General features: G+C 37.3%; 1 protein-coding gene across 1 annotated transcript; it reads right to left on the bottom strand.

The window, feature by feature from the left end:
• Window positions 1-10,676: 10,676 nt before the first annotated feature.
• Window positions 10,677-22,930, bottom strand: TWISTNB (TWIST neighbor). The gene is made up of 4 exons (XM_003896230.3): window positions 22,611-22,930; window positions 18,642-18,783; window positions 15,521-15,729; window positions 10,677-13,944 (listed from the first exon to the last, which is right to left on the bottom strand). The coding sequence occupies exons 1-4, from the start codon at window positions 22,862-22,864 to the stop codon at window positions 13,533-13,535; spliced, it is 1,017 nt and encodes a 338-aa protein (XP_003896279.1). The 5' UTR covers window positions 22,865-22,930; the 3' UTR covers window positions 10,677-13,532.
• Between the last annotated feature and the right edge of the window lie 3,867 nt (window positions 22,931-26,797).

Here is a 26,797-nt window from a genome sequence, read left to right on the forward strand (position 1 = left end):
CTTCTGATTCCAGCACTTTGGGAAGGCAACGCTGCAGGATCACTTGAGCCCAGGAGTTCAAGGCTGCAGTAAGCTATGATCACATCTCTGCACTCCAGCCTAGGTAACAGAGCAAGATTCTCTCTCTTCAACAAACAAGGAAACAAACAAAAAGAAACCAAAAAACTAAAAGGAAGTATAGTAAAATAAGATATTTTGAGGGAGACACCATATTTACATAACTCTTATTACAGTACTCTTATTACAAATTGAACTTTATCATAGGCATGTATGTATAAGAAAATACATAGTGTATCTATAGGATTTGGTACTATCCACAATTTTAGGCATTCACTGGGAACTTTGGAATATATCCCTCATGGAAAAGCTGGGGACTACTGTATTTTTATAATATTTACTAACTCAATTACTGACTAATTCATAATAAAAACCATTGTTCATCTGCTCCCTGTCCCACATACATACCTGTTTTATGTGTTTTTTGGTTTTGCTATTTAAAAGACTAACCTAAATCTTACTAAGGTAGAGTTCCTTAGGTTCTTTGAGAAATGTGTTAAATATTTTATGAAAGTAATGTCATAGTGGCTTCCAGGTTTACTCTAAAAAATCTTGCCCATTTTGTGACAAAGGCGACATAATCAGCTGTCCAAAGATGGGTCTCTATCATAAGGGAAAGCAAACCAATCTGCCTAATTTGGCCTTTGTGGTGAGCAAAATGGACCATTGCTCAAAAGATTTTCTTTAGTTCAAGAATTTCTTTATAGAGGAGGGGACAATGTAACGACCATCCGTTAATCATACTTACAGCCTTCTTGGCACTCAACGGAACACCTGCAAATAGTAAGCATTTAATGCACGGTTTTTTTGTTTTTAGTTAGTGTTTTTGTTTGAGATGGGATTTCACTCTTGTTGCCCAGGCTGGAGTGCAATGGCACGATCTCGGCTCACTGCAACCTCCGCCTCCCAGGTTCAAGTGATTCTCCTGCCTCAGCCTCCCACGTAGCTGGGGATAGAGGTGCCTGCCACCATGCCTGGCTAATTTTTGTATTTTTAGTGGAGACGGGGTTTCACCATGTTGGCCAGGCTGGTCTTGAACACCTGACCTCAGGTGATTCACCTGCCTCAGCCTCCCAAAGTGCTGGGATTACAGGTGTGAGCCACCGCACCTGGCCAATGCACAGTTTTTAAAGTTTAAAAATAAAACGTAGTATAAAGCTTCTTCTCTCATCAGAGTCATCCATTTACCTTGGCCACTGTGTTATAAAATAGGGAAAAGAAGAAACAAGAGGTAGGAAAAATGTTATATTTTCAAATTACTGAAGAAATAAGATCCATTCACATCTAGAACAAGGTAGGTATAAGTCTAAATATTCTCCTCAAATGGTGAATATACTACATACTCACAAGTGTATCTTCACAGTGCCCATATGCAGCTGGGTAATCACTAAATTCAACCTTGTTTAAATGAGGAAGAAAAGTGGTATCTTACTTATTCTATCAGAAATCTGAGCAACTTTCTATCATACTTAAAACAATGTTTTGAAAGCCTGCTTAAACAATTCAACAAGCTTACTTCATCAACATGTCAAGTCTTTACTATATCCAGTCTTTAACAATAGTAAGGAGCTCTTTGGTTGAAAGAAATGGAACCCCTTCAGAAAGGCCCAAGTTAACTAATAGGATATTTATCACAAAGAGAAAAATGAGCTCTTGGAACACAACAGCAAGCAATATTGCTAGGCCTTGGATGAAGTAGATGTTTGCCTGGCAGTTAGCCTCTCACACTCTATCCTTGTGAAGAGATACAATGCATCACTTTCTCATAGAAGATACTGTCTTGCAAAGTTCTAGATTTTACTTTTTAGTAAATTTAGCTTGCACCAGAAAAATCTGGTTGGCTCTTTTTCTGACATTCTCTCTTCTCTCCATAAACTTAAAGTTCCAATTTCAAACAGCAATATAACATGGTGTTTCAGTCTAAGTTTTTATATCCCAACATTTTTTGAGAGAGAACATGGTTGTTCCAGCTTGGGTCATTGTTCATCCAAGATCAAATCAATATGACTAGAAAACTGTAGTTGTATGATACAAAGGTTGCCCTTCTTAGGACTATGGGCCAGAATTGGGTTAAAGATGATGTAACAGCTAAGAGAGGAATTTCATTTCTAGTTACATCTAAAGTGCATTTCTCTTGCCACTTACCGGTAATGAGGATTTTAAATTACACACTCATTACCTTATGCTACTAACTCATGTGCTTTTATTGCAATACTGGACTTCCAGGTTAGGTATTTTTAGAGATTTTTTAGTATTATATATGTCTAAGAATAAAAAGAAAGCACACCTGGAATCAATAATTTAAACTTAGTGGAAGATAAAATAACCAAAAATTAACATCTGGAAACTACTACATCATCTGTCAAACAGGAATAATGTTATTTGATCTCATTATGGCATATGAGTTGAAAACCTATGAATATATTCTTTTGTGTAATTTGAAACCAAAATAGATAAGGCATATTTCATGTGCCACTTAATACACAAACGTTTAAAATACTGTTTTCTAATTAAGTCTTCAGTTGTCCTTGATATAATTGATCATCAAATAGTTATTAATCAAACACCAATAACTCTTTCAAAGTAGTTTCTTTAGATTATTGGACATGGTTAAATAATGTGAAAGTTACAAAGCCACAAAATGAAATCAACTTGCTCTGAACTCGTCACATCTCATTCTCCGTCTTGCTCTCTCTGCTCTAGTCACACAAAAATTATCGTTGCTCTGGTTATCTTTCAGAAATATGAAACCCAGGCCACTCCTCATGTCTTTGAGCCTCTTCATTGACTATGTCCTCACTTTGAAATTATCTTCCTCTAGAATCTATTTCTTTCAAGTATTTGCTCTTGTTTCACCTTCTAGTGAGGCCTTTACTCACTACCTTTTTACAATTGCAATCTTTACCCTCACTACACTGACATATCTTTTGCTTTTTTTTTTTTTTTTTTTTTTTTTTGCCTCTGCAACATTTATCATCGTCTGGCATACTACCTATTTAGTTATTTTTTGTTCTCCTCCTGCTTCTAAAATACATGCTGCATCGACAGGCAATGTTGTCTGTTTTGTTTCCCTAATAAGTGCTCAAATCAGAGTTTATCACATAGTTGGCATCCAATAAATATTGATTGCATGACTGAATGGCTAAGAAGAAAAGGAAAAAACAAACAAACAAACAAAAATCTCCAACAATCACAAAGCAAATGGCTCTTTAATGTGAAGGTACATTCACATTTACTTCACAAAATAACTTGGGGCCACCAGAGACTACTAGGTCTAGGCCTTAATGTACATTATCATGTGACATCAAATAGGCTGTGTAGCCTGAAACCAAAATTAACAGAAAATAAATTTTTAAGTTTTAAAAGCTATACATATGAACATGATAAATTACAAGCAAAGCTCTTTCATTTTATCAGAATTATAAAGATGTCTCAAAGAAAAATGGATAGAAACTCTTCAGTTATGATTTGTAGAACCATAATGTTCTCTGTTTGAGGTTAGAGCAGTCAGTTTTATGACTTTAGTTGTTTCTGTCTATAAACTATTTGAGAAAAATCCAAAGCTCACTTTGGAATGCATGTGAAGAGATTTTACTTACTGCTCCAATCTTCTCTCTTCTCAAGTCATAGGTGTTCTTACAACTAATAGATTGAAGAAAAAACATGTAGAAAATACATTTTAAAATGTAAGTCTTACTACATGATCACTTTCAAGACATTTAAAAAAATGTCAAAAGCAAAGTTGGTGTTAGTCTTTTCTTTTTCTTCTTCTTTTTATACATTTGTGCTTAGGTCCCCTCTAGTTCCAGTCTGCCTGCCTTTGAAGTGTTAATAATTTTGGACATTTTGGAAACTAAGGAGAAGTTTTCACCATTTGTTTTCTTAAATGTGTTGGCAGTACAGGTTTTTTAAATTTTGAAATAAATCAAACTCAAATGTAGAGACAGTTAACAAAGAAACCCAAATTTAGGCTATGAGCATATATTATTTCTTTTTTGCTGTCACGTGGATTGGTAAAATGTACACAATCTCTAATGCTTGGCTAGAGGAAAAAACACCATAGCTTTTTAAAGGATCTGACTGCACCCACAACTCAGGCACTTTGGCAGCACCCTTTGTTTTCATTTGCTTGTATTGTATGGAGCAATGAACAGCATGCCAGTACCCCAAGCTATAGCATCTATGGTGATTTAAACAATTGGATCAGAGACTGGAATAAACTTTGCTGCCTCAGGGCTGGCAATAATTAATCAGTGATTTAAAAAGTAAATGGCTTCTGGCTGGGCGTGGGGGCCTACACCTGTAATCCCAGCATTTTGGGAGGCTGAGGTGGGCGCATCGTGAGGTCAGGAGTGTAAGATCAGCCTGGCCAACATGGTGAAACCCCATCTGTACTAAAAATATAAAAATTAGCCGGGCATGGTGGCAGGCGCCTGTAGTCCCAGCTACTCAGGAGGCTGAGGCAGGAGAATCACTTGAACTCGGGAAGCAGAGAGATTGCAGTGAGTTGAGATGGCATCACTGCGCTCCAGCCTGGGCAACAGTGTGAGACTCTGTCTCTAAATAAATAAATAAATAAATAAATAAATAAATAAATAAATAAATGGCTTCTGATGTGGTTTGGCTGTATCCCCACTCAAATCTCATCTTGAATTCCCACTTGTTGTGGGAGGGACCCAGTAGGAGGTAATTGAATCATAGGGGCAGGTCTTTCCCATACTGTTCTCATGATAGTGAGTAAGTCTCATGAAATCTGATGGTTATATAAAAATGGGAGTTTCCCTGCACAAGCTCTCTCTTTGCCTGCTGCCATCTATGTAAGATGTCACTTGCTCTTCCTTGCCTTCCACCATGATTGTGAGGCCTCCCCATCTATGTGGAACTGTAAGTCCAATAAACAGCTTTCTTTTGTAATTGCATGGTCTCGGTTTGTCTTTATCTGCATCATGAAAACAAACTAATATAGCTTCCTTCCCATTTTTTAATTTTATGATTTTTAAAAGGAGGAAATGGATGACCACGTATTTCATATTATAAAATACAAACTTCTGTCATTATAGCTAAATAAGTTTATAAATGCCTCTCCCAGTCCTCCCACCAGTTGTACCCCTTGTACATATTACCTTTAGGTTATTAAAACAGAACATACATCTAAAAGTTGATGTTTCCAACTTGGCTGATACATTGAGCAACAGTGTCAGCTTGCAAGTTGCTGGTAGAGTCACATGCTCTACATGGAGTAGGATGACTCTCCATTACTCTGTAATGTTCCTACTACTATCTTGTGCCTTTTCTCACTCAATAGAAGATGTAACTCAGTCAAGAACCCTATGAAGAAAGAAAACACACAAAAAGAAAATTTCATCGTTTCAAAATGCTTATTAGGATGAAAAAAATATGTATATTTGGTACCTGGGTTAGAAGTTATGTTTTGGAATGTGTTCCAGGTAATAACAATTCCTCTTTTGGGGGGGGGAATTTTTCTCACCTTTTAACTCCTCTTTCATAAATCTGGATATCAGGCAGTGACGTTAGTAATACCAGGAGTAAATCCATCCCCAAGTTGGCCTGAATTCTCCTTGCTGGGAATTTGCAATTGGTACTGAGAGCCAAAGAATTAATCTCCATGTGATGGGAACTGCAAAGTGACTGTTTGGAATACATATGAAAAACTGAGAGAAACTATTGATGCATTCCAATAACTTTTAATCTTTTCTTGAGGTCTAGCTGCATGCTGGTCCCAGAATTCCTTTGGCACCATGAATTTTCATAGCATCTCTCATGCTGTTTTTTGTTAGCTCATTAGTTTGGTTTCAGCTTTAGTAAATTCTGTAGGTTTTATTTGTTTGAGAACAAATAACTCTAAATTAAAATGTGGTATTATAGGAAGATAGCTAATTTTTTTTGTGTGGGAAATTCTCGTTTGCTCCAACAGTGCCTATCCAGTTGAAAATGTTAATTGAATGGAACAAGAAGAGAATGTGGCTCTAAAAAAGAAAAAAAAAGTAAAACAAAACAGAACAAAAAATAGAGTTGTATATAATTGACATGTAGCTTGAGAGTGAGCAAAATTAGAGCTTATTTAAAATAGATTTGAGTTCTCCTCTCTTCCAAGGGTGGATTGTGCAGACCCTTTGCCTGCATTTGAAAGGGAACATAACAAAGGTTCTGCCCAGTGGATTCCCTGGACTAAGGAAGTATACCTGTTCCATGGACATCATTTGTACTTCTGTAATAATTCAGCCTTAAAGTGATTAGAAGTTACAGGGAGAATTAGAATGTTTTTAAATTTTATTTATTCAACAAATATTTTATTTATTCAACAAATATTCAACAAGTAAGTATCTACTATGTTACCAGCACTGTACCAGCACTGGTATTATTCAGAGGCAGTCTGGATCAATTCTGATCCTACTGTCATGAAGGGAGATGGGCAGAGTTCCTGCTGTCATGGAGGAGAAGAGAGAGGAAAAAGAAGAGGAAGGGGATTTCATGGCTTTTGGACTATAGAAGTTCAAGAAGATGGTTCTGGCTTCAGGTTCTCTGACTGTAGGAATTCAACAAATATTATCCATTGACTTCATCTCTCTGCCTCTGTTGTCCTCTGTGTTTCCATGTTGGGAAAACATGACAGCCAAAATAGTCACCGGAACCTCTAGATCCTACGAAGAGCCAGTGATCTATGTTAGGTCCTCTGAAAAGCAGACACCTAAATGTGATTAAACATGCAAGGATTTTATTAGAGAAAATGCTTGTGGGAGAAAATGGGAAAGGCACTGGGATAGACAGGGTAAGCTGGTCAGAACACAGTGTAAGTTTGACCCAGAAGGAAATAGTAAGGAAAAGAAAGGTGGAAGCATTATAGGCTGCTATGTAATCTACAGAAGATTCCAGGCCCGACCATCAGGGAGTCAAGTCAAAGTTGGTTACTGTAAGAGTCATGTGTCTCCCAGGAATGGGTCTGCCTTTATATGTGTGCTGCATGCCAGCATTGGCTGGGAGCGGTGGTAGGAAGCCTGGCTTTGATGCGCATGTGGTGATGGATTTCAGAGTACAGCAGCTAGAGCTCATAGACAATTAAGCTCCCTGTTTTGAAGGTCTGTGAGGTGCCTTCTCATGGTTGCCACATGGTCCAAGAGACAAGAAAACCTTCTTTCCTGCAGGATCAACATTATTCTAAAAACTCACCCTGATATTTATTTATTCACTTGGTTATTTTAGGACACATGATTCATGAATTGAGGTCACAAGGGGACCCAAGACTGGATCCCATAATTGTACTGTCGCATGTGAATCCATGTAGTAGAGGAGAGGTGGATTCCAAGATTCCTATAGGCATCAAATACACCATATTTTGTGTGTATTTATGCATATGTGCGAGGGATCCTGAAAGAACTCTACCTCTCTGAAATGAATGATTAAACAAAAATATTTCAGTACCTAGTGTTCTAAGATATTCATACCCAATGTTTTTAGACAGAAAAATTAGCAGATATCCACTAGTATGTGTGAGTGCATATACATACAAATTGTATGTATATGTGTGTATGTGTGTGTGGTATAACAAGATGTTAATAGTGTATTTTACAATGAACATGTTTTAAAAGAAAGAAAAAACACATAAACAATAAGTAACTTGAAGATCGTTTTCTAATAAACTCATAAACTAAAACAATAGTTTGATATTAAAGTTGAAATAACGGATTTCATAATTATATATGAACATCATTATGTACATTTGCATAGATTATAACAATCTGTAGTTATATTTAGTATACATATGAATTACTTAAAGGATGTTAACTGACTTTATCCTTTGGGTGAGGTGATGCTGAGACAATATTCCACAAGTCTCTTGACTTTCTGCAAATCTTGTGAACAGAGGTACTCATGGATTTTGTTCCAGACTAACTTTTCAAGAATGTTTAGATAGTTAAAGCCTTGGGAAATAAAAACAGTGGCCCCTCTAGAGCAGAAGACAACAAACAGAAGTAAACAGAAGTTTACTTTCCAGTGTAATAAAGATGTCTTCCTCTGGGGCAAAGATTGGGCATTTTATATGTATGTAAAATGACTGCAGTCCATTTTCTATAAATCACTGGGGTTCCCTAAGCATGGAGTTTCTCAGCTGTGATACAAACGCCCTTCATGCACAGTAGCTCCCTGGGGCTCTGCATTGTTCCTATAGGACTTGGGGTGCAATGGGAACTGGCTGGTAAAAACATGGAGCTTATTGAGGTGCAGTGAGTAATAATTAAAGTCCTTTTGTCTCTGATTTAGGAGTCTTTTGTCTTAAGCTAGCATCCATGAAGTTGTGGCAGAGTAACTTATTAGTTTGCAAGTTGGATAAAAGCTTAGACTCTTCACAGTTCTTTCCTTCAATAGACAGCAGTATCAATGATACTCAGGATTCTCTAAGTGAAAGGAACTTTCAGATAATCTGGTTTCCAATTCAGTGTTCTCATTTTATAGGTAAAGAAACACAGCTTAGAGAGGTCACTAAAATTGTTTTAAAAAACTCCACCCAATGGGGTTAAATCATTGTCACCTTGTAGAATTTAAAAGTAATAAATAAAAATTGGGTGTGCATATCTTAGAACACTAAGCACTGAAATATTTTTGTTTAATCGTTCATTTCAGAGAGTTAGTATTCTTTCAGGCTCCCTTGCACACAGGCATAATTACAAAATATGGCATATTTGATGCCTGTAAGAATCTTCTGTAACTGGTGATCTTGTCTATAGACAACCAAATTTGAAAGACATTAGACTGTAACAAGTTACGGGGGATGCAGAATTAGCAGGAACTTCTCTCCTGTATTAGAAACATTGTATTTAGCTCTTTCTTGTCTATAATCTCATAAATTTGTAGGTCATTTTATTTACTAATGCATTCTAAATTTAAATGCTAAAATTATGGTCCTCTTTGACGGCTCTTTTAGCTTCTATTTCCAGCTGTTTACTAAGACAAGAATGGACAAGGGATTTCATGTGTCCTTGTTTTTCTGTGAGTAGGTGAGTGCCAGAGAATTTTCTAATTGTAGCCAATGAATGTGGAACTAATTACCTACAACTATAAAGACTGCAGCTTATTTGCTATTGAAATCGTGGTTGTAGACTTAGGTTTGTTGATTCTACCTTTTTTCCCCCTTAATTACTCCAATTTTATAACTTAATAAATTTTTGCCTTACTAAAAATTTTTTTTTTTTTTGAGACGGAGTCTCGCTCTGTCGCCCAGGCTGGAGTGCAGTGGCCAGATCTCAGCTCACTGCAAGCTCCGCCTCCCGGGTTCACGCCATTCTCCGGCCTCAGCCTCCCGAGTAGCTGGGACTACAGGCGCCCGCCACCTCGCCCGGCTAGTTTTTTGTATTTCTTAATAGAGACGGGGTTTCACCGTGTTAGCCAGGATACTAAAAATTTTCAAACATATTCAGGACAGGTTATCAAGTCAATGTGAATAAGTAGGAACAAGTCTAGCATTCAAATGTCTGAGATAAAACAACTGGGATGATTCAGTGTACCAAATATTTATTTGAAAATAGAAGACAAAATGATGCCATTAAGTTATTTCCTACTGCCAAAGTGGAGATTTGGATAAGAAAATAGTTTAGAGCAAACATCTGAACATCTTTATGTTTAGTAAGGAGAGTCAGTGATATTCTGAGTTGAAGACATATTGAACTTTCCCATGAATTGTCCAAGAGAAATACCACAAAAAGTCACATGTGCAGAATTATCCATTATTTTTCAGTTTTGTTCTCACTTTATGATATATAAAATCTCTTTTAAAAGAGTGCTTTTTCTACCTAAAAAATAACCATTCAAGTGCCTAAAGAATATTTTTAAAAACTGAACTATGTACTGGCCTCTTAAAATATCTCCATTTCTAAAGGTAGGAATCAGAGCTTACCTGTGGAGGTCATAATGTACAATACAGCTGGAAATGAGCAATTAAGACAGCAATTAAAATAGCAATGAAAGCTTTTAGAAATGTTAACAATAGCCTTTTAAGAGGGAAAATATAAACAACATAAATATCCAACCTTAGGAAATGAAATAAATTATACACTTAAATTCTGCAAACATTAAAAATAGGAAGACCTCTATATATTCATATGGGAAGATATTTACTATAACAGAAGGTGGGCCCAAAAAGTACAGGTAGTTTGATTCCATATATGTCTTAAAATATTTTAAAATTCACTACTAAAAAATCTCTAAAACTACACATGCAATTGACAATAGTGGTTATTTCTGGAAGTAGAATTGCGAAGTGGGTGTGTGTGGTGAGGAATAGGGAGGGAGATCAATGACTGGTAGAGTGGGAGGATGTATATACTTTTACTATTTGAATTTTTAAACAAATATGTATTGATTTTGTAACATAAAATATCTACTCTTTGGCAAAAAAAAAGGCAAAGATGACCCATGTGGTAAATGTATAAAACAAGTTAAAGAGATCAAATTTCTGTCATGTCATTTGTAAGTATTCTATCGCTGACACACTGAAGTGATAAAAGTCCTTAAAAACCATATTACATATAGGCAAAAAAAAAAAAAAGGATGCATTTATTGAAACAAGTGAAGAGGTTAATAATATCACATCAGAGGCAAAATGATACCATTTGAAACTGTGCTTTTTATTTATCAACTTAAAACTATCTGTTGATGCTTTCATTATACAAAGGATTCACTGTTAAATACTATAGATATACTATAGATATAGTTAAGGCATAATTCCAGTCCTCAGGAAACATTTGGTCGAGACAAATTTGATTAAGAGACAAGCTTTTCAAACAGGTAAACAGTTTGAAATAATGCAGAGTGTTACAAGTAGAAAAATATTTATTAAAGAAAAATAAGAATTATGGTTATGAAGCATGCACATTTAGCCTTGTCTGGAAAAAGTTTATGCAGAAGGTAGTGCCTGAGGTCTTTTACATTAGATAACTTCTTAGTCCTCTGTCAGGTTCTCCACCTGGAATTGCCACAGTTAGTTTTTCTTCTCCAAGGGTCAAAATGCTGCTCATCCAACAACCAGCTTAAACACTAAGCATAAAGCATTAAACATTCATTTTCATTTGTACTTATCATGTATACTTAGATGTGTATCTTATAGACAAAATGGTAAGCCCTTAAGAGCAAAAACTGGTTAAGTCATTTCTGTATCACTGGTGACTAGTGAGGTGTCTTGCACAGTGAAATGGGTGAATGATAGGAACTGGAGAGAGGGTAAGGGATCTAGTCTAGGCTAGAGGGTTTATATGAACAAATTCCAAGACAGAAAAGATACACGAGGTTAGTGCAGCATGTGACAAATGTTTTGAAGAATATATGGTAGACACCATCATCAGTCTTTTTGTGTCAGAAAGATGAACAAAAAAACAATGAACAAAGTTATTATATTCTAGGAAAGACAAATGGCCAGATCTGACTTTTCAAAACTACTCACATTATGAAAAAAGCAGGAACAAATCTAGTTTCAAGTTCAGCATGCCATAACTGGCAGAAGTACTACTTGAAGCAAAACAAAAGTAATGTGGGAACTTGCTTATTTTGCTAAGCCACAATGTATTTTTCCAGCAATAGCATAAATTTGACATCTTTCTTTGTGTCTATGGAAAAGGGGTTTAGAATTGTTTCACTAAAAATTAAATTTCTCTATTGTCAAACATGATTGTATACTCAAATTTTAAAATGTGAAGGGAATATTTATTAAACATTTCCTGGGTATGCCACTATATTAAGTCCTGGTAATATGATACAGTTTATTTCAAAGTTTTTTCAACTCACACTTCCTTTAAAATAGCACTGACCAAAAGAAAGTTAATGTGAGCTTCATGTACAATTTTTAATCTTTATAGAAAAATAAACTGAGAAAGGCAAAAATTGTTTTATTTAACCCACTATACCAAAACATACTGATTTCACCAGTACAAAAACTGAGACAGTTTACATTTTTTGGTACATCTTCAAAATCTGGTATGTACTTTATACTGACAGCACATCTCAATTTGGACGAGCTATATTTCCAGGGCTCAATACTCACATGAATCTCAATTGTAATCAAAGAGGTTGGCCTGCACCCTTCCATTGTCTAGCACATCTACTTGTAGACAATTGTCAACATCTGCCACTCTGCCAATTCTGTAACCCATCATTATAAGTTCAGATCAACATATATCACTAGCAGAATTTATTCATTACCAAATATTTAGCTGTAAGATCGGCACTATGTCTGGTACTAAATAAATGGCAATAAAAATGCTGAAATGGGAGTTCAACCATAAATCTATTTGCAGATACTAACACAGGTAACAGTGAGTGAACAATCCTCCCTGGTTTTTTTCATTCAACTTAACACAATTATTAATTTTCTTATTTATTGTGTGTATATGCACATCTGTCTCTCTTATGACATGCCACAAGGGAAGGAACTACATCTATCTTGTTTGTCGTTACATCCCTGGGCCTTAGCAGAATGTGTTATACAAAGTAGATGGTCAAGTATGTGGAAAATGAATAAATATGGCCATGCATTGATTATCAGCTTCAACCAGCTTGTCATTTCGTTACACTTTGTCAATTAGTCAAGAGACATTCCACATTTTCTCAATGAAAGCAGTGAAGAGAACAACTGTTTTCTCTTCAGCACAATATCTTATAGCCCATTCCAATCATTAAAAAGTAATCTGAAATTTCCCACAAGTCAGAATCACATTTATCCTGTCTTCATTAGACTCTCCTCCAACATACAACAAAATTAGAATGGCTGAGGAACAAATGAACAAGTACAAGAAAACAGTCCTTTCCATCAACCTCTCAGACTTAAGAAGACAAGGACACACATGCACCTGGAAGAAAGAAAGTAACGAATAGCATTTACCACCACAGAGTCAGTCCAGGCCTGGCTTTTAACAGCTGTGAAGACTTCAGAAACTTCTTTGGAAAACCATTTTATGTTAAACAATAGAAATACTGTAGAAGCCACGATAAAGGAAAACCTAAAACTAGTTAATGTCCTGAGTTTTTAAAAAAGCAAAATAAAATAGCATGTAATAAGGTGAAGCCTATTAAACACACACAAAATCAAATCATCAAAATCTCAAACTTAACTCATTCTTCAGTCACATAATATTGTATTATAAAGTCCTTTGGCTAGTCTTGACATTGTAGAAATAATTTTATGTAGAGTGCAAAACCTGGAAGAATATGAGAGCCGACAGTGAGAGCCGACAGTGAGAGCAGCTATCTTTTTATTTTGTATAAAATGGTACTTTAATAATACTGATTTTCCCCAAATTAATTTATAGTCAGTTTTATCATTTTTAGCACATAGAGCCTCCTACTCCTAGTTCAGTATTTTCTGTTTTGGAAACTACTGGTATGCTTAACCATTTCATATCACTGAAAACATTTATTCATCAATTGTATGTCGATCGATCTTTTAAAAACTGAATCATATTTAAAATACACTAAAGAAAATTACTTTTCCCTTTTCTTTTTGGTGAGCATTTCAAAGGTGGGGTAAATTCAGCCTCTTCATTGTGTTTTCTTTTCTTTTTTTTCTTTTTATGGTCACTTTGGTAACCACTGGAGTCACTGCCTTGGAAAACAGGGTCCTGGTCCTGAACTTCCTGGTGCTTTTTCTTCCTTTTCTTTTTCTTTGGCTCCTCCTCCCAGAGGCCATTCACATTATTAGTATTCTGCAGGGCTGACTCTTCCATTGGAGTGTCATCTGCATCATCTGCTAGCTTTGTGGTACCACTGTCCACTTCATATGTCTCTGGGTCTTTCTTCTTTTTCTTCTTCTTAGGTTTTTTAGCAGCTTCCTCAGTGCCACTTTCTGTAACTTCTTCAGAAACTTCAGAGCGCTTGAATTGTAAACTATAAATTAACAATTAAGAAAATGAACAGAGCAATAAGCAAAAAACAAAGAACAAATTGAGATCAAGATACCCTAACAGGCTAAGGTTTTCTAAATAATGACAGCAGTACAAGACACATAACCATGGCATAAATTCCAAATATTCTATCCCGTTATCCCTCAATCCACTAAAATATGCATAGGCTGCTGAATGTTAAATTCTTTCTTTATGAAGAACTTCTCCCAGACTGTTTCCACACATAAAAATGACATAAGAATCTTGTCAAAACATGTCTTCCAAGTTTTGGGTTGTCTCAGAAAAATTTGGTCACTGAACATTAAACACCACAATACCTAGGCTTATTAACCAAACCACTGACATCTAATAGAAAATACGATCTGGTACGTATCAAAGTAATGGTGTTTCCAGTCTACTGTTTTAATCCTGTTTCAAATAATAGTCCATTGTTCTACTTAGCTGATACTAAGATAGTGTTACTTTAACATTGTGAATTATTTTATCCCACTAAAATAAAATATGGATCAATGAAGTAGCTCTCTCTCCAGAACTTCAGTTTTACTCAGTAGCACTAGGCACATGTACCTAATCAATACCAACAACATAACTTTAGAAATGCAGTTCCTCAGTCAGACTTAGTCACATTTCAATGCTCAATAGTGAGGCTGCTGTATTATGTATATATACTATATTTCTGTCATCACAGAAACTGAACAGCTGTTCCAGACTTCAACCCATACTCTTGTAACTTTAAGGCAAAATATAGAAAAAATTATTAGCAATAGCAGCATTCTAAGAGTTGTCTCTCTCCTCCTTCCTTTAAACTTGGCTCCCATGGAATCAAGCTCAAGATCAGAGTAATTCTTATAATAATTTCAATACAGAATAATACAGAAATTAAAATATCTGGCACAGATGACAATAATCAACACAATTTTTTGTGTGTAAAAACAAAGCAGGCCAATAGGAAGGTAATTGTGCTTTCAGTAGTTTCAAGTTTAGAGGTCAATTAAAAAAAAAAAAGTTAACAACAAAATAGAAAATACTCAGCAAAATTGAGCTATTGAATATTAAAATACAGACCAGTTAGCTAGTCAGTGTTTTAGAATATTTGATGCACTGTTACAGATTACTTAAGACTATTGTTGCCAGGCGCGGTGGCTCACGCCTGTAATCCCAGCACTTTGGGAAGCCGAGGCGGGCGGATCACAAGGACAGGAGATCGAGACCACGGTGAAACCCCGTCTCTACTAAAAATACAAAAAATTAGCTGGGCGCGGTGGCGGGCGCCTGTAGTCCCAGCTACTCAGGAGGCTGAGGCGGGAGAATGGTGTGATCCCGGGAGGCGGAGCTTGCAGTGAGCCGAGATCGCGCCACTGCACTCCAGCCAGGGGGACAGAGCAAGACTCCGTCTCAAAAAAAAAAAAAAAAAAAGAGTATTGTTTATATTGACTTTATGGTTTGAAAGCATGAATATTCCTATAAACAGATATTTTTAAAGACAGGCTTATGTTCTCTAAATTCAGAATTAAATAGAAATTAAGTACCTAATGATAATTATGTAATAATAAACTAACCTTGTGATATTTAGTTTTCCCCGAATGCAGAATACTCCAGCAGCATCTGAGTCTAAACGAAATACTTCAAATTCTAGTTCATCACCCATGTTTATCTCCATGGTTAGCCACTGCTCAGCTGACAACTGCTCAGGTTTAGGAATGGAGGCATTGAAACACCCGTGTACTAAACAGCCAATGTGGCTAGAAGACACTTTATTAACTATACCCTGGGAAGAAGAAGGAAGAGCGTAACATAAAGAACAGATCCACAAAGTTAAAAGGTGAACCAAACTTTACAAGCTTCAAATAATCTTCAAAGAGCAAATATCAAGTTAATGGTCTAATTTAATATGGAAAAAGTTTACCTCAATTAAAACTTACCCCATGTCATGCCAAAACATCACTTTAGAATACCTTTGGGTTTTGAGAAAGCTCAAACTTTATTATATAAGTAATTGCACATTAACTGTCTAACTGGATAAACTAACCTGCCCCCGCCACCCTGTCCAAGAAAAAAACCACCTAAACCCCCCACTGCAGGATTCCTTGGGGAGGAGATTATTACTCTTTAGCTACATTGAAACCATGCAGAAAATACTCCCATATAACCTATAAAAAGACCTCATATGTGTTTTATAACTGGGATCTATGTTATGTTTCTGTAAATAGACCAAATTTCAAAGCTTAAAAATGCATTCTTTATTTAATTTAGCATGATGCAAGCATTCCATTAGAAGACAGCTTACCCTTTATATGTAAATATTGACCATGACTATTTTTGGATAAATCACAAAAGTATTATTAGAAGCTTTAAAACTAAAACAAAAATATGTGCTATATGATTTTAAGATGAGACTCTACATAAAACTTATTTTTCTTCTCAGGGTCAATATATACAAAGCATATGAATGAGACCCAGAAATATTAAAAATTCACATTTTCTGAATTACAAAACTGCAAATAATACTGACATCTATATAATGCTGTTTAACATCAGCAACCCTTTACACATGTGACATAATAAAACTTCCCTATCTGGTATGGTCAGAAGTCTAGTGTTCCCACTGGTAGTTTCCAGATGGTCTAGATAAACAAACTGGTACATCCATAAAATAAAAGATTATTCAGTAACAAAGATAAATAAGTTCTCACCATAAAAAGACATAGCGAAACCTTAAATGCATATTGCTAAGTGAAAGAAGTCAATTTGAAAAGGATACATACTCTATTCTTCTTTAAAAAGGTAAAACTATGGAAACAGTAAAAAGATCAGTGGTTGCCAGGGATTAGAGGGAACAGAGGGAAGAAGGAAGACATGAATAGATGGAGCACAGGAGTTTTTAGGAGAGGAAAACTATTCTGTATCATACTATAATGGAAGATAAGTTGTTGGGATTCACTCATGAAAGTGGCAGAAATATTAAAGGGAAATATTAGGGAAAGTTATAGGGAATAGTCACAAACCTTTTTGTGAAGGCCAAAAGGTTATATAGCTTGTAATAATTGAACAGGCTGAAGACAGCCGGTTCTTACCTTAGAGCATTAAGTTATAGGGTAAATACTAGGGACAATAGAGGCTTCCTCAGTTAAGTCTGTTTACCCTACCTCCATTAACTAACCTTTAAGTCAGATGGCCCTCTGGGGATGGGGCAGGGGGAGGTCGCCCAGAGATATTGCCCCCTAATGACATTTACTTTAAACCTTGGTACCTGAGCTTTAATTATTTGTAGAACTACTCTCTTGACCATGTTAATTATCCACAAGTGTGTGGACTCAGAACTTCTATTGTTAACTGTATACTAAATAAATGCCTGGAGTGTGAACTGCTCAGGGCCAGCGGCAGGGACAAACCTCTCTTGGTGTGTAGGCGGTCGGACACTCAGCAGTACTGGCAAAACAGAGTATCTGTGTGTCAGTGAAGGTTTTATTCATCTGTCTTTTAGGTCAGGGTCTGCGGGCAGACCCTGTATTTTTGGAGACAGGGTCTCACTGTTGCCTAGGCTGGAATGCACTGGCACAATCATAGCTCACTGCAGCCTTGAACCCCTGGGCTCAAGTGATCCTCCTACCCCAGCCTCCTAAGTAACTGGGACTACAGATGCATGCCACCATGCCTGGCTAATGTTTTATTTTGTGTAGAGATGAGGTCTCACTATATTGCCCAGGTTGGTCTTGAACTCCTGGCCTCATGTGATCCTCCTGCTTTAGCTTCCCCAAATGCTGTGATGGTAGGTGAGCCACTGTACCTGGCCTACATGTTTATATTTAAAATAATAATTTACACAAAGTAGATGAAAGTTAAGTTTCTTAATTTCCAAATACACATCTACTGCCAACTTCAGTAGTCCAGTTATAAGATTCCGGTTTAACAGGCAAAGGATACTATTTGTATTAATTCGATATTGATAAATGAAAAAAATTGGAAGTGCCTTCTGGGTTTTGTCATGGTTAAATTGATCTATATTTTTATGAACAATATCAAGGGTTAGTTAACAGTTCTGATCTATTAGATTAAAATATTTATCAGCTAAAGAAAAGAGCATATACACCCACATATGAGTATACATATGAACATGTGTATACACAGAGAACTGCTGGAGGAAGACAGGAGAAAGTAAAGAGTAAAAAAGGATCTATTTCAGTAGATTTCATATCAATATCTGCATTTCCAGCTTATGAAAAACTGGAAGACCTTTCCCACAGAGATTCCATTTCCAAGGCACAGACTGGCTGCCCTGTCATCTGTCATTCACACATTTTCATTACTGCCTGGCCCATTTGAATTCCTGTTTTATATACTGCTATATATTCTTTGAAACCTTTGTAAAGAAATGGTATTTGTGTAGAATTGAGAACTTTTGAAATAATGATAATTGATTTTTTCCCCTTAAAATCATTCTGTGACTATGAAAATAATAAAGTGGATGGGACATACATTCTGTGCATGCATGTGTTTTAGGAGGATATTAAAAAACTTACCTAGGTTTGGATGATACAAATTATTTTTTCCATAAAAATATTTATTTACTCACAATAGCAATTTATTTGAGTCCCAAAGTATATATTACCTTTTAAAATGTTCCAAGTTACATAATTATAGAATTGTACAAAGGGAGCTAGAAAAAAGGGATACACATACCATAAGCTTTTGCCCCGGTTCAGGGCAGAAAATAACAAAATCAGCTTCAATGTTAAGATGAATGTGTCCTTGATCATCATAAATATCTCCAAGTTCTCCCACAACTTTGATGTTATCATATGCAATAGGGACACCTAAAAGGCTGTAAAAAGAAAAAGTTGAAAATGATATATTTTATCCTCTTTTACTTATTTATTTTTTTGGAGACAGGGTCTTACTCTGTCACCCAGGATAGGGTGCAGTGACATGAACAGGGCTCACTGCAGCCTGTACCTCCCGGGCTCAAGTGATCCTACTGCCTCAGCCTCCCAAAGTGCTGAGATTATAGGTGTGCACCACTGCGCTCTTTTAAACCAGGCCATTTTCATACTGATTAGATATTCTAAGAGTCCAAAGCCTACACATCTCCTAAATACACCACGCATGTCAAAAACAATAGTGTATGATTAGTCTGTAACAACTTTAGTAGTCCTGTTTCACCAATGGATTCTGATGTGTTGGCTAAGTTAAAATGATGATTCAAGATACACAGAAACAAAATATCCATTAATGCATGAGCAGTAAATCAACTCTTCTTCCCTTGCCAACTCCCATTCTTTCTGTTCTAGCATGACTATTTGAATTCTTCAAGTTATACTAGGATAGAAAGAAGGGACTTAGCAAAGAAAACGTGTATCTCTGTGAGCATGACTGAACAAGAGGCAATTTTGGCATTATTCACCATTACTGAATTTCAGTACTTGACGGCATATAGCAAGGGAAGCATTACAGTTAAAGCTGAAGCCCCTGAATTTTAAAGTCAATGACTTAATGGAGAAAATCCCAAACTTAAACTGTTGCTAGTAAATGCAAATGTTAATACAACTACATTTAGGAACTGACTCTTGACACTTTAGTCTACAAATGTAACAGTCAGGATTAAGGGACAACTATTTTTCAAACTGTCATTTCTTAGTTCTTAAGGAATTATAGCTATTAAGGAGAAAGACCTAGTGGTGGGAGGTAGAGGGTGCAGTGAGCTCAGATCTCACCACTGCACTCCAACCTGAGCGACAGAGGGAGACTCCATCTCAAACAAAGGAACAAGAAACAACAAAACAAACACAACCTGGTGGCTTCATTACTTGTTGGAAAACACTTCCCTGACTCCCCTAGGCAAACCTGAAATCATTCCTCTACTCCTATAGGCCAGCTTTCTCACTGTTCTTAATCTAACTGTATTGAACCTATCTGTATATATGTTTGAATTTCACACATGACTCTAAGGCCTTTGATAGCAAAGAATATTTTTTCTTGAACTCAATTAAACTTCTAACACAATTCACATAAAATAAGGGAAAGCATTTATCCCTAATAGTTGTTGTTTACTAAAACAGCCAGGAGCCACAGAAAATAAACTTTAAGAACTACCAAATTAGGAAAATCCTAACTCAGAGACTTACTCGGGAAAGCAATCTTCTGAGGTTTTCATTTCTGCATGTGGCATTCCTAAGCTGGAATCATCCTATCACTAAGACAATGTTAGGGACACAGAAAACAGAGTCAGAGAATAGGAAGAAAAATTAACTGCCATACTAGACAGAAAAACAAATATTAAGACTTTATTTCTCCTAATCAAAGCCGTGTCTGGAAGGAGGTCTGTGGTCCCCTGGTGGGAGGGGGGACATTTGGAAATTTGTGATACTAATCATGGTTATCACAAACTTTGCACAAGCCAGGGCAGAAAAGAGTCTGTCATGTACAGGACAGTCGGTACAATGAGGAAATATCCTTAGCTCTGACTTTTGAATAAAAGGACAAGTCTGTTTACAAATAGCTAGGAACCTAATTTAACTCTTAACATCAACACACAGTCATCTTTGCATATTTTTAATCTATATTAAATTGTTCAGGAATTTAGCAATATATAAATTCAAGGGGGATTTTGTTAAGAGTCATCAGATATGTGAACACAGGCACCCAACACTATATACTTTTTCCTCCTTCACTTTTGTTTTTCAGATACCATCCTAAATAGGTATCAGGGCAAGATGGTAGCCTCACTTTAGTTCTTTAATACTGTATGTTCAATGTTTTGTCCCTCATTAGTAATGCATAGTTCAAAGTGTGGTGCCTGATTTTCACCTGGTGAATAATTTCACCAGGGGTCTTCAGCATATCCAAGTAATATGAAAGGAGTGGTGGCCAGATCTGTTCAGAGTCACTCGGCGTGATTTCGTTATTTCCCGCCCTAGCCTGTCAAATGCAGGCAATACAAAACGGTTACAGAAAACAGGATGGTTGCTTGTGTTTCCAGATGTTATGACTACTTTGTATATCCTTTAATCTCTCAAAGCCATCCTCTCTAATCATTTTCTCTTGAACAATTATAACATGATCTTAATTCCTCTCCTTGTCCACTTTCTCATCCTATTTGGTAGCTAACCATTAAGTAAGGCTAACAAGTACTGTTTCTTAAACTGCAAATCTGATATGCCAGGAACTGCAGATAAGTACTGCTTTCTCAAAAGTGTACCAAGTCTCAGAGTTAAAGGGTACTGAGAGGATGAAGCACTAACCCTGCCTAAGAAAACAGAAACACAAAAGGAAAAACAACAACAACCCCACCTTACCCCCAAAAGAACAAAAACTGGCAATGACAGGAAGGGAAAAGCAAAATGGCCATCCTCTCTGAGTCACGCCTGCCCTCGTCTCCAATGGCATCCAATGCCTTTCCCCTGACATAAACCTTATTCTACTTATATAATAGATACGGTTCTCTGGTCAAAGCATACCGGTTCACATCCAGTATCTGTTTGTTTATGCCACTCTTTGCCTGGAATGCTACCATGGGAAAGTACCGTCTTCACTCAAGTTGTTCTCAGAGGTCCCAAGATCCCAATTCAACACTCCTTATCTTGCTAGATTTCTGTCAAATTTTAACACCTTACTATTTATTGGCTTGTATTTGTATCTCTACTACAGCTTAAAGCTCCTTGAAATAGGGATTTCATTTTTTGTTTGTTTTTGTATCTCAAGTGTTCGATATATAATATAAACATACGAGAAGTGTATATTGGTGCTTGGAAGAAGCTGTATATTCTGGAGATGCTTGATTATTAACCTGTGTGTGGAGGTCAAGGATCCCTTCAGAAAGTGATAAAAGCTTCCGATACAGTGCCCAAGGAACTTCACATAAGAATTCCTGAAGGACAGTCATGAATCCCTAAAGAATCCATTCACTCTAGTATTAGAACCTCGCTTTTGAACCAAAGTATAGTCCAGAGGAATACTGAAGCACATGCCCGCGCCCCCCGCCACACACTTCTATAATTCTGTTTTCAAGGCACTTTTGAATACCGTAATATAAATGCATACGTTTTGTTTTTTTCTGTCCCAAAAGCAACAGGCTCATTAGTTCGATTGAATAAATCGTCTTAAAAACAACTCAGGTCCAAAAGAAGAGAAAATGAGGAAATTACCAGATTGAAATACAGTAAGAAAAAAACGTGCTTCACGTTTTACAGGTAGAACTGTTGTACTAATGCTTCATGTGCAATCTTCGATGGAATGAGAATTTACTTAAGCACTGCAAACCAAATTTTTATCGTCAAATGAGAAAACATCATCCGGAACGGGATAAATGAAACGTTGAATGCCAAACAGAACTGGGCCTACTAGGTCTCCAGACCCCTGGTCTGTTCCTACCCCTACACCAGGGTTCTGGAGCGAGAATCTCCACTCCCTCCGCCGACACCTGAACTTCATCTTTAAGTTTTCTTCTCTATCTATGAAAGGGACCCTATAAAGATCTTCACCACAGTGGTACTGGCCTTGAGGGGCGGATCGCGACTCTAGAATTCCACGGGGCTAAGCTCTGGGGGGGCAATGCGACCTTTACTATTTGCCCCCTTGCTGCTGCGTTGTCAGCATATCCACCTGCTGCTACTTCCCGTGCACAAAAGAAGGAACAGGCAAAGAGATCGGTACCTCTCAGAATAGCGAAGGAGCTCCGCATCAAGCTGTTCTCGAATGCCAGTGCGTTTCCTGTTCAGGTAGCGGGGAGACAGCGCGATGTGCCTTTGGTGCGGCCCAGCCACCAGGCATGAGTAGCGACTGTTCACCAGCGCACAAGCAGCGGCATAAGTCGGCAACTCTAGGCAAGGCAGGACGCCAGCCTGCCCTACCAGAGACCCATCAGAAGCCGCCGTTGGCCGCGGCACCTCTGAACAACCCGTAGCCATGCCGCTTGTCAAGGTTCCCACGGCGCGCGCCGTTGACGCAAGCACAATCGCCTGTCCCCGACGCTCTTTTTACGTCATCCACCAACTACCACGCCCCTAGGAATTTCTCCTCCTTACGCTGTATTACGCAGCTCTGACCAGCAGGGGGAACCGTATTTTCGCGCTTCGAGGACGGGAGCTTCGAGCCTCGGATATGCATTGAGCATGCAGGAAAGTCAACCGACTGCTCTTTTAAGGGCAGGCAAATGTGTGTTTTCGCACAGAAGCTTATTGGATTAAGTAGGCAGCTTAAAAAGGGGGGTCTTCACTTTGATCATTTCCAGTAGTAAGGTGGTTTGGTAGAATTTTACAAGCTTGGACTATACAATAAAAAATCGAAATATTTATGGAGTGTATTTTATGCAGGACACGAAATCCTAAAAAGCAGGCCTGATAACTCTAATGCAACATATCTGAAAACGAACCTACTAGTTCTGTCCTGTCCCACTTCTCTCCTCATTATGCACATGCTAAATCAGGGAATTATACCACAGCCAACCTGTCAGCCTCGGATCCTCTTTTGTTTCCCCAAATATCAAATCAGCCTGAAGGCCTGTATTGCCCAAAGTGGAAATATCATTCTGTTTGGACACTATTCTCTTTCCCTGCCGACAAAACCGCAGGACTCCCTGCCTGTGGAAGCCTAGCTCAATGGTCAAGAGGACGCCCTGGGGCAGCCAGATCTTCCCTGAAACACATATGATTGTGTTGTGCCCTGCTTAAGCCCTACATAGGCACCCCACTTTCTCTAGGACAACACAAACTCCTGAAAAATGCTTATACAAGGCCATTTTGTGATCTGTGTGGGCACGCAGCCTCTCTCTTCAGCTTCATTTGTCACTCTCCCACCCTAATATTATGCCCCTTGATCCACTTTCAGGTCACTCTTTCTGCAGTCTTATGCTGTTCCTTCTACCGGGGAATGTAATATTTTCACAAGGGTAAATTCTCCTCACGTATGAATTTTTAGCTTAGATTTTACATTCTGTCCCTTCGCAAAGAGTTTTCAACCACCCCACACCTCTTTCTCTATAAGGATTAGGTAGTTACCCATGCATGTTTTTTTAATGTTAATTTTATATTAACTGCCATTTGCTTGCCTGTTCCGTCAATAGATTCCTACACTCACTAAAGTGGGGACCATAATATCTGTATTATTCACTACAGTAGCCCCCCGCATCTCATCCCTCCTCCAAAGAAAACCAAGAAAAACGCAAACAATACACTCTGAATGAATAACCTGATAGCGAGTTAATAAATAATAAGTGATAAAGAGCTCGCGGCCTAAGTGGAAGTGGGGTGTAAATGTAAACATGTAATAGGTTACGCTGGGTAAGTGCCAAGAGAAATGTATAGCAGTGATGTGAGTATTAACATACTCCCTCATCTCCTAGACACTGCAAAAAGCTTCTTAACCTCTCTAAACCTGATTTCTGACTTGTAAAATAGGAAAAATAATGCTTGCCCTGCTACCTTAGAGAGATGGTAGGAGGGTCAAACAAGATAAATAAAAAGTATTTTCTTTAATATTCCTGAAATGACTGCAAACTCAGCATGAGATGATAGCGGGATGAAACTGCCCCCAAAACCTAATAGTAGACATTTTAAGTCCATAAATGGGAAACTTAATGGCCCTTACCTTGATTTTGTTGCAAAGTCCTGTAAAACCCCTGTGCAGGACCCTTCTGTTCAATGTGCTCAAACTCAGCTAAACAAGGAAGTCAGCTAAGGTGAGGAGCTTTAAGAACTCCTGATGCCCAGATGACATCCCAGACCAGTTCAATCAAAATCTCTCCAGGTGACTACACCTTACAGTCAAGGTGGATCTAGACTGGATGTAAGTGATTTGAATGAAAACTATTTGGCCAAAAAAGAATTTAGTAAAAAACAAGCTGGACATCGTGACAGTTTGCCCAAAACAAAATGTTACCTGAAATCAAATATTCCAGTAATAACCTTTCACAACTACTAAATGTAGTGCACCATGGAGTAGTTTTGTAACCCTAGGTGGGTCCAGTTGCAGTTAGAAGTTTACTTGCTTAATTTTGAAACTGATTTTGCCATTTTCAGTTTTAAAAATTCTGGCTTGATCGTTAGCTTCTGTCCATGCTCTGCGTGATTTGGGAGCGAACAAGGTGATTCTGCCTGCATGCCAGTGTTCACCATTATGGGGTTACTCTACAAATTAACCTGTTTCACCTTCGACACAGGGAAGAAAACAGAAATGCCATCAGTTCCTCCTACCTACCCTACCCCACAGACATGTACAAAGTTTATTTGTTCAAGGACCTGTAGTTGAACTGAACCATTTTCTTTTTCTCTAAAATGTGTCCAAGTTCCACAGAAAGTAAGGCAATGGTGGTCCCTGTCTCATGAAAAGCTCTGTCAAGTCAAAGGCAGTGTGCTGAGAAGAGCTTCATTCTATAAGGAGGAGAAAGAAGGTTAGAAATAATTTTGACCCCATGACCAATGGCCTCAGAGGAAGAGAGAGAGAAAATTTCCTGTGCAACTGTCTGTATTATTTTATCATTGACCTTGCCACCTCCGGCATGCATACACATACACCTTATTATATTAGTGTGTTTCTATTCCTCCCAATCAGATAATCCCTGGAGCAACAGAAATGTGCAAAAATTGGTGGTTTGCTGAAATAATGGTGGTTACAAAGTAATATGTGCCATATGCTCTGCTTTTTATAGAATACATGCACACTTACACACTTAGAAAAAAATCTAGATGCACAAATACAATCATGTGCCCCATAACTATGTTTTGGTCAACAACAGCTGACCTATGTGATGGTGGCCCTGTAAGTTTATAATGACATATCTTTTTACTGTATCTTTTCTATGTTTAGATATACTTAGTTGCACAAATACTTGCCACTGTGTTACAGTTTCCTACAGTATTCAGTATAGTAACACGCTGTTCAGGTTTGTAGACCGGGAGCAATAGGCTACAGACTATTTACCAACCAGCTAAATAGCAATAGGCTATTTATCAATCAAGGAATCTAATCCAGGCATGACTTATGCCATAACTTATCCTTTCAATTACTAAAGATCTTCACTTTTTCTATGTACATGACCAAAGCTGATAAAGAAGGAGATTAGCATAGCACAACATATAGCATAAGTGTGTAGTAAGGTATGCCATCTGGATTTATCTAAGTATGCTCTATGACGTTCACACAATGATGAAATTGCCTCATGAGGCATTTCTCAGAATGGATCCTTGTCATTAAGCGACACATGTCTATACCATATGTTAATGTTAGTTATTTCTTGAGTGTGAGTTTATGGTTTTCTTTTACTTTTGTGAATTTTATATATTATTTTAATGTTTTATACAGAAAAAAATCAGAAGCTTAATCAGAAGATTGAAGTTGTTACAGAAAATCCTCTAGTTTTAGATGGTTTAATAGTATTGGTTGGTGCAAAAGTAATTGTGGGTTTTGCCATTACTCTTAGTGGGAAAAATGACACTTACTTTTGCACCAGCCTAGTACAAAGTGAAGAGTCTTCCTAGATGCTAAAGTCAATTGCTGGAGTTCAGATCCTAGCTCTGTCACTTACTAGATGTGTGATGTTAGGCAAATTTCTTTCATTTTTCAAAAAGCTAAATTATTACAGTAGGATTATATGAAGATGGAATCAGACAGGAATTTTTGACTATACGTAATAGTTTGCATTAAAAAATTCCTATAAAGAGCATTCCATGAAAAATGTCATTGTATCAGTTAGCTTTTGCTGCAAACTATCCTCAAATTTAGTGGCTTTAAATAAAACTATTAATTTAACTCATAATTCTATGGGGACAAATTTGGGCAAGACTCAGTTGGGTTCACTTGTGCATCTGTCCTTGTATGTGGCCCCACGTGTCTGGTGTTCCAGC

This window comes from Papio anubis, chromosome 4 (assembly GCF_008728515.1).
Source record: "Papio anubis isolate 15944 chromosome 4, Panubis1.0, whole genome shotgun sequence".
In the NCBI taxonomy this organism is placed as follows: domain Eukaryota; kingdom Metazoa; phylum Chordata; class Mammalia; order Primates; family Cercopithecidae; genus Papio; species Papio anubis.

Bases quoted from the DNA above. Each gene is read 5' to 3' on its own strand.
- TWISTNB (XM_003896230.3), bottom strand. From the start codon at position 22,864: ATGGCTACGGGTTGTTCAGAGGTGCCGCGGCCAACGGCGGCTTCTGAT. The intron at 15,730-18,641 runs GTATGTGTATCC...TCTTCTTCCCAG, and splicing joins AACCGGGGCAAAAGCTTATG to GGTATAGTTAATAAAGTGTC. The intron at 13,945-15,520 runs GTTAGTTTATTA...GTTAATTTATAG, and splicing joins GGAAAACTAAATATCACAAG to TTTACAATTCAAGCGCTCTG.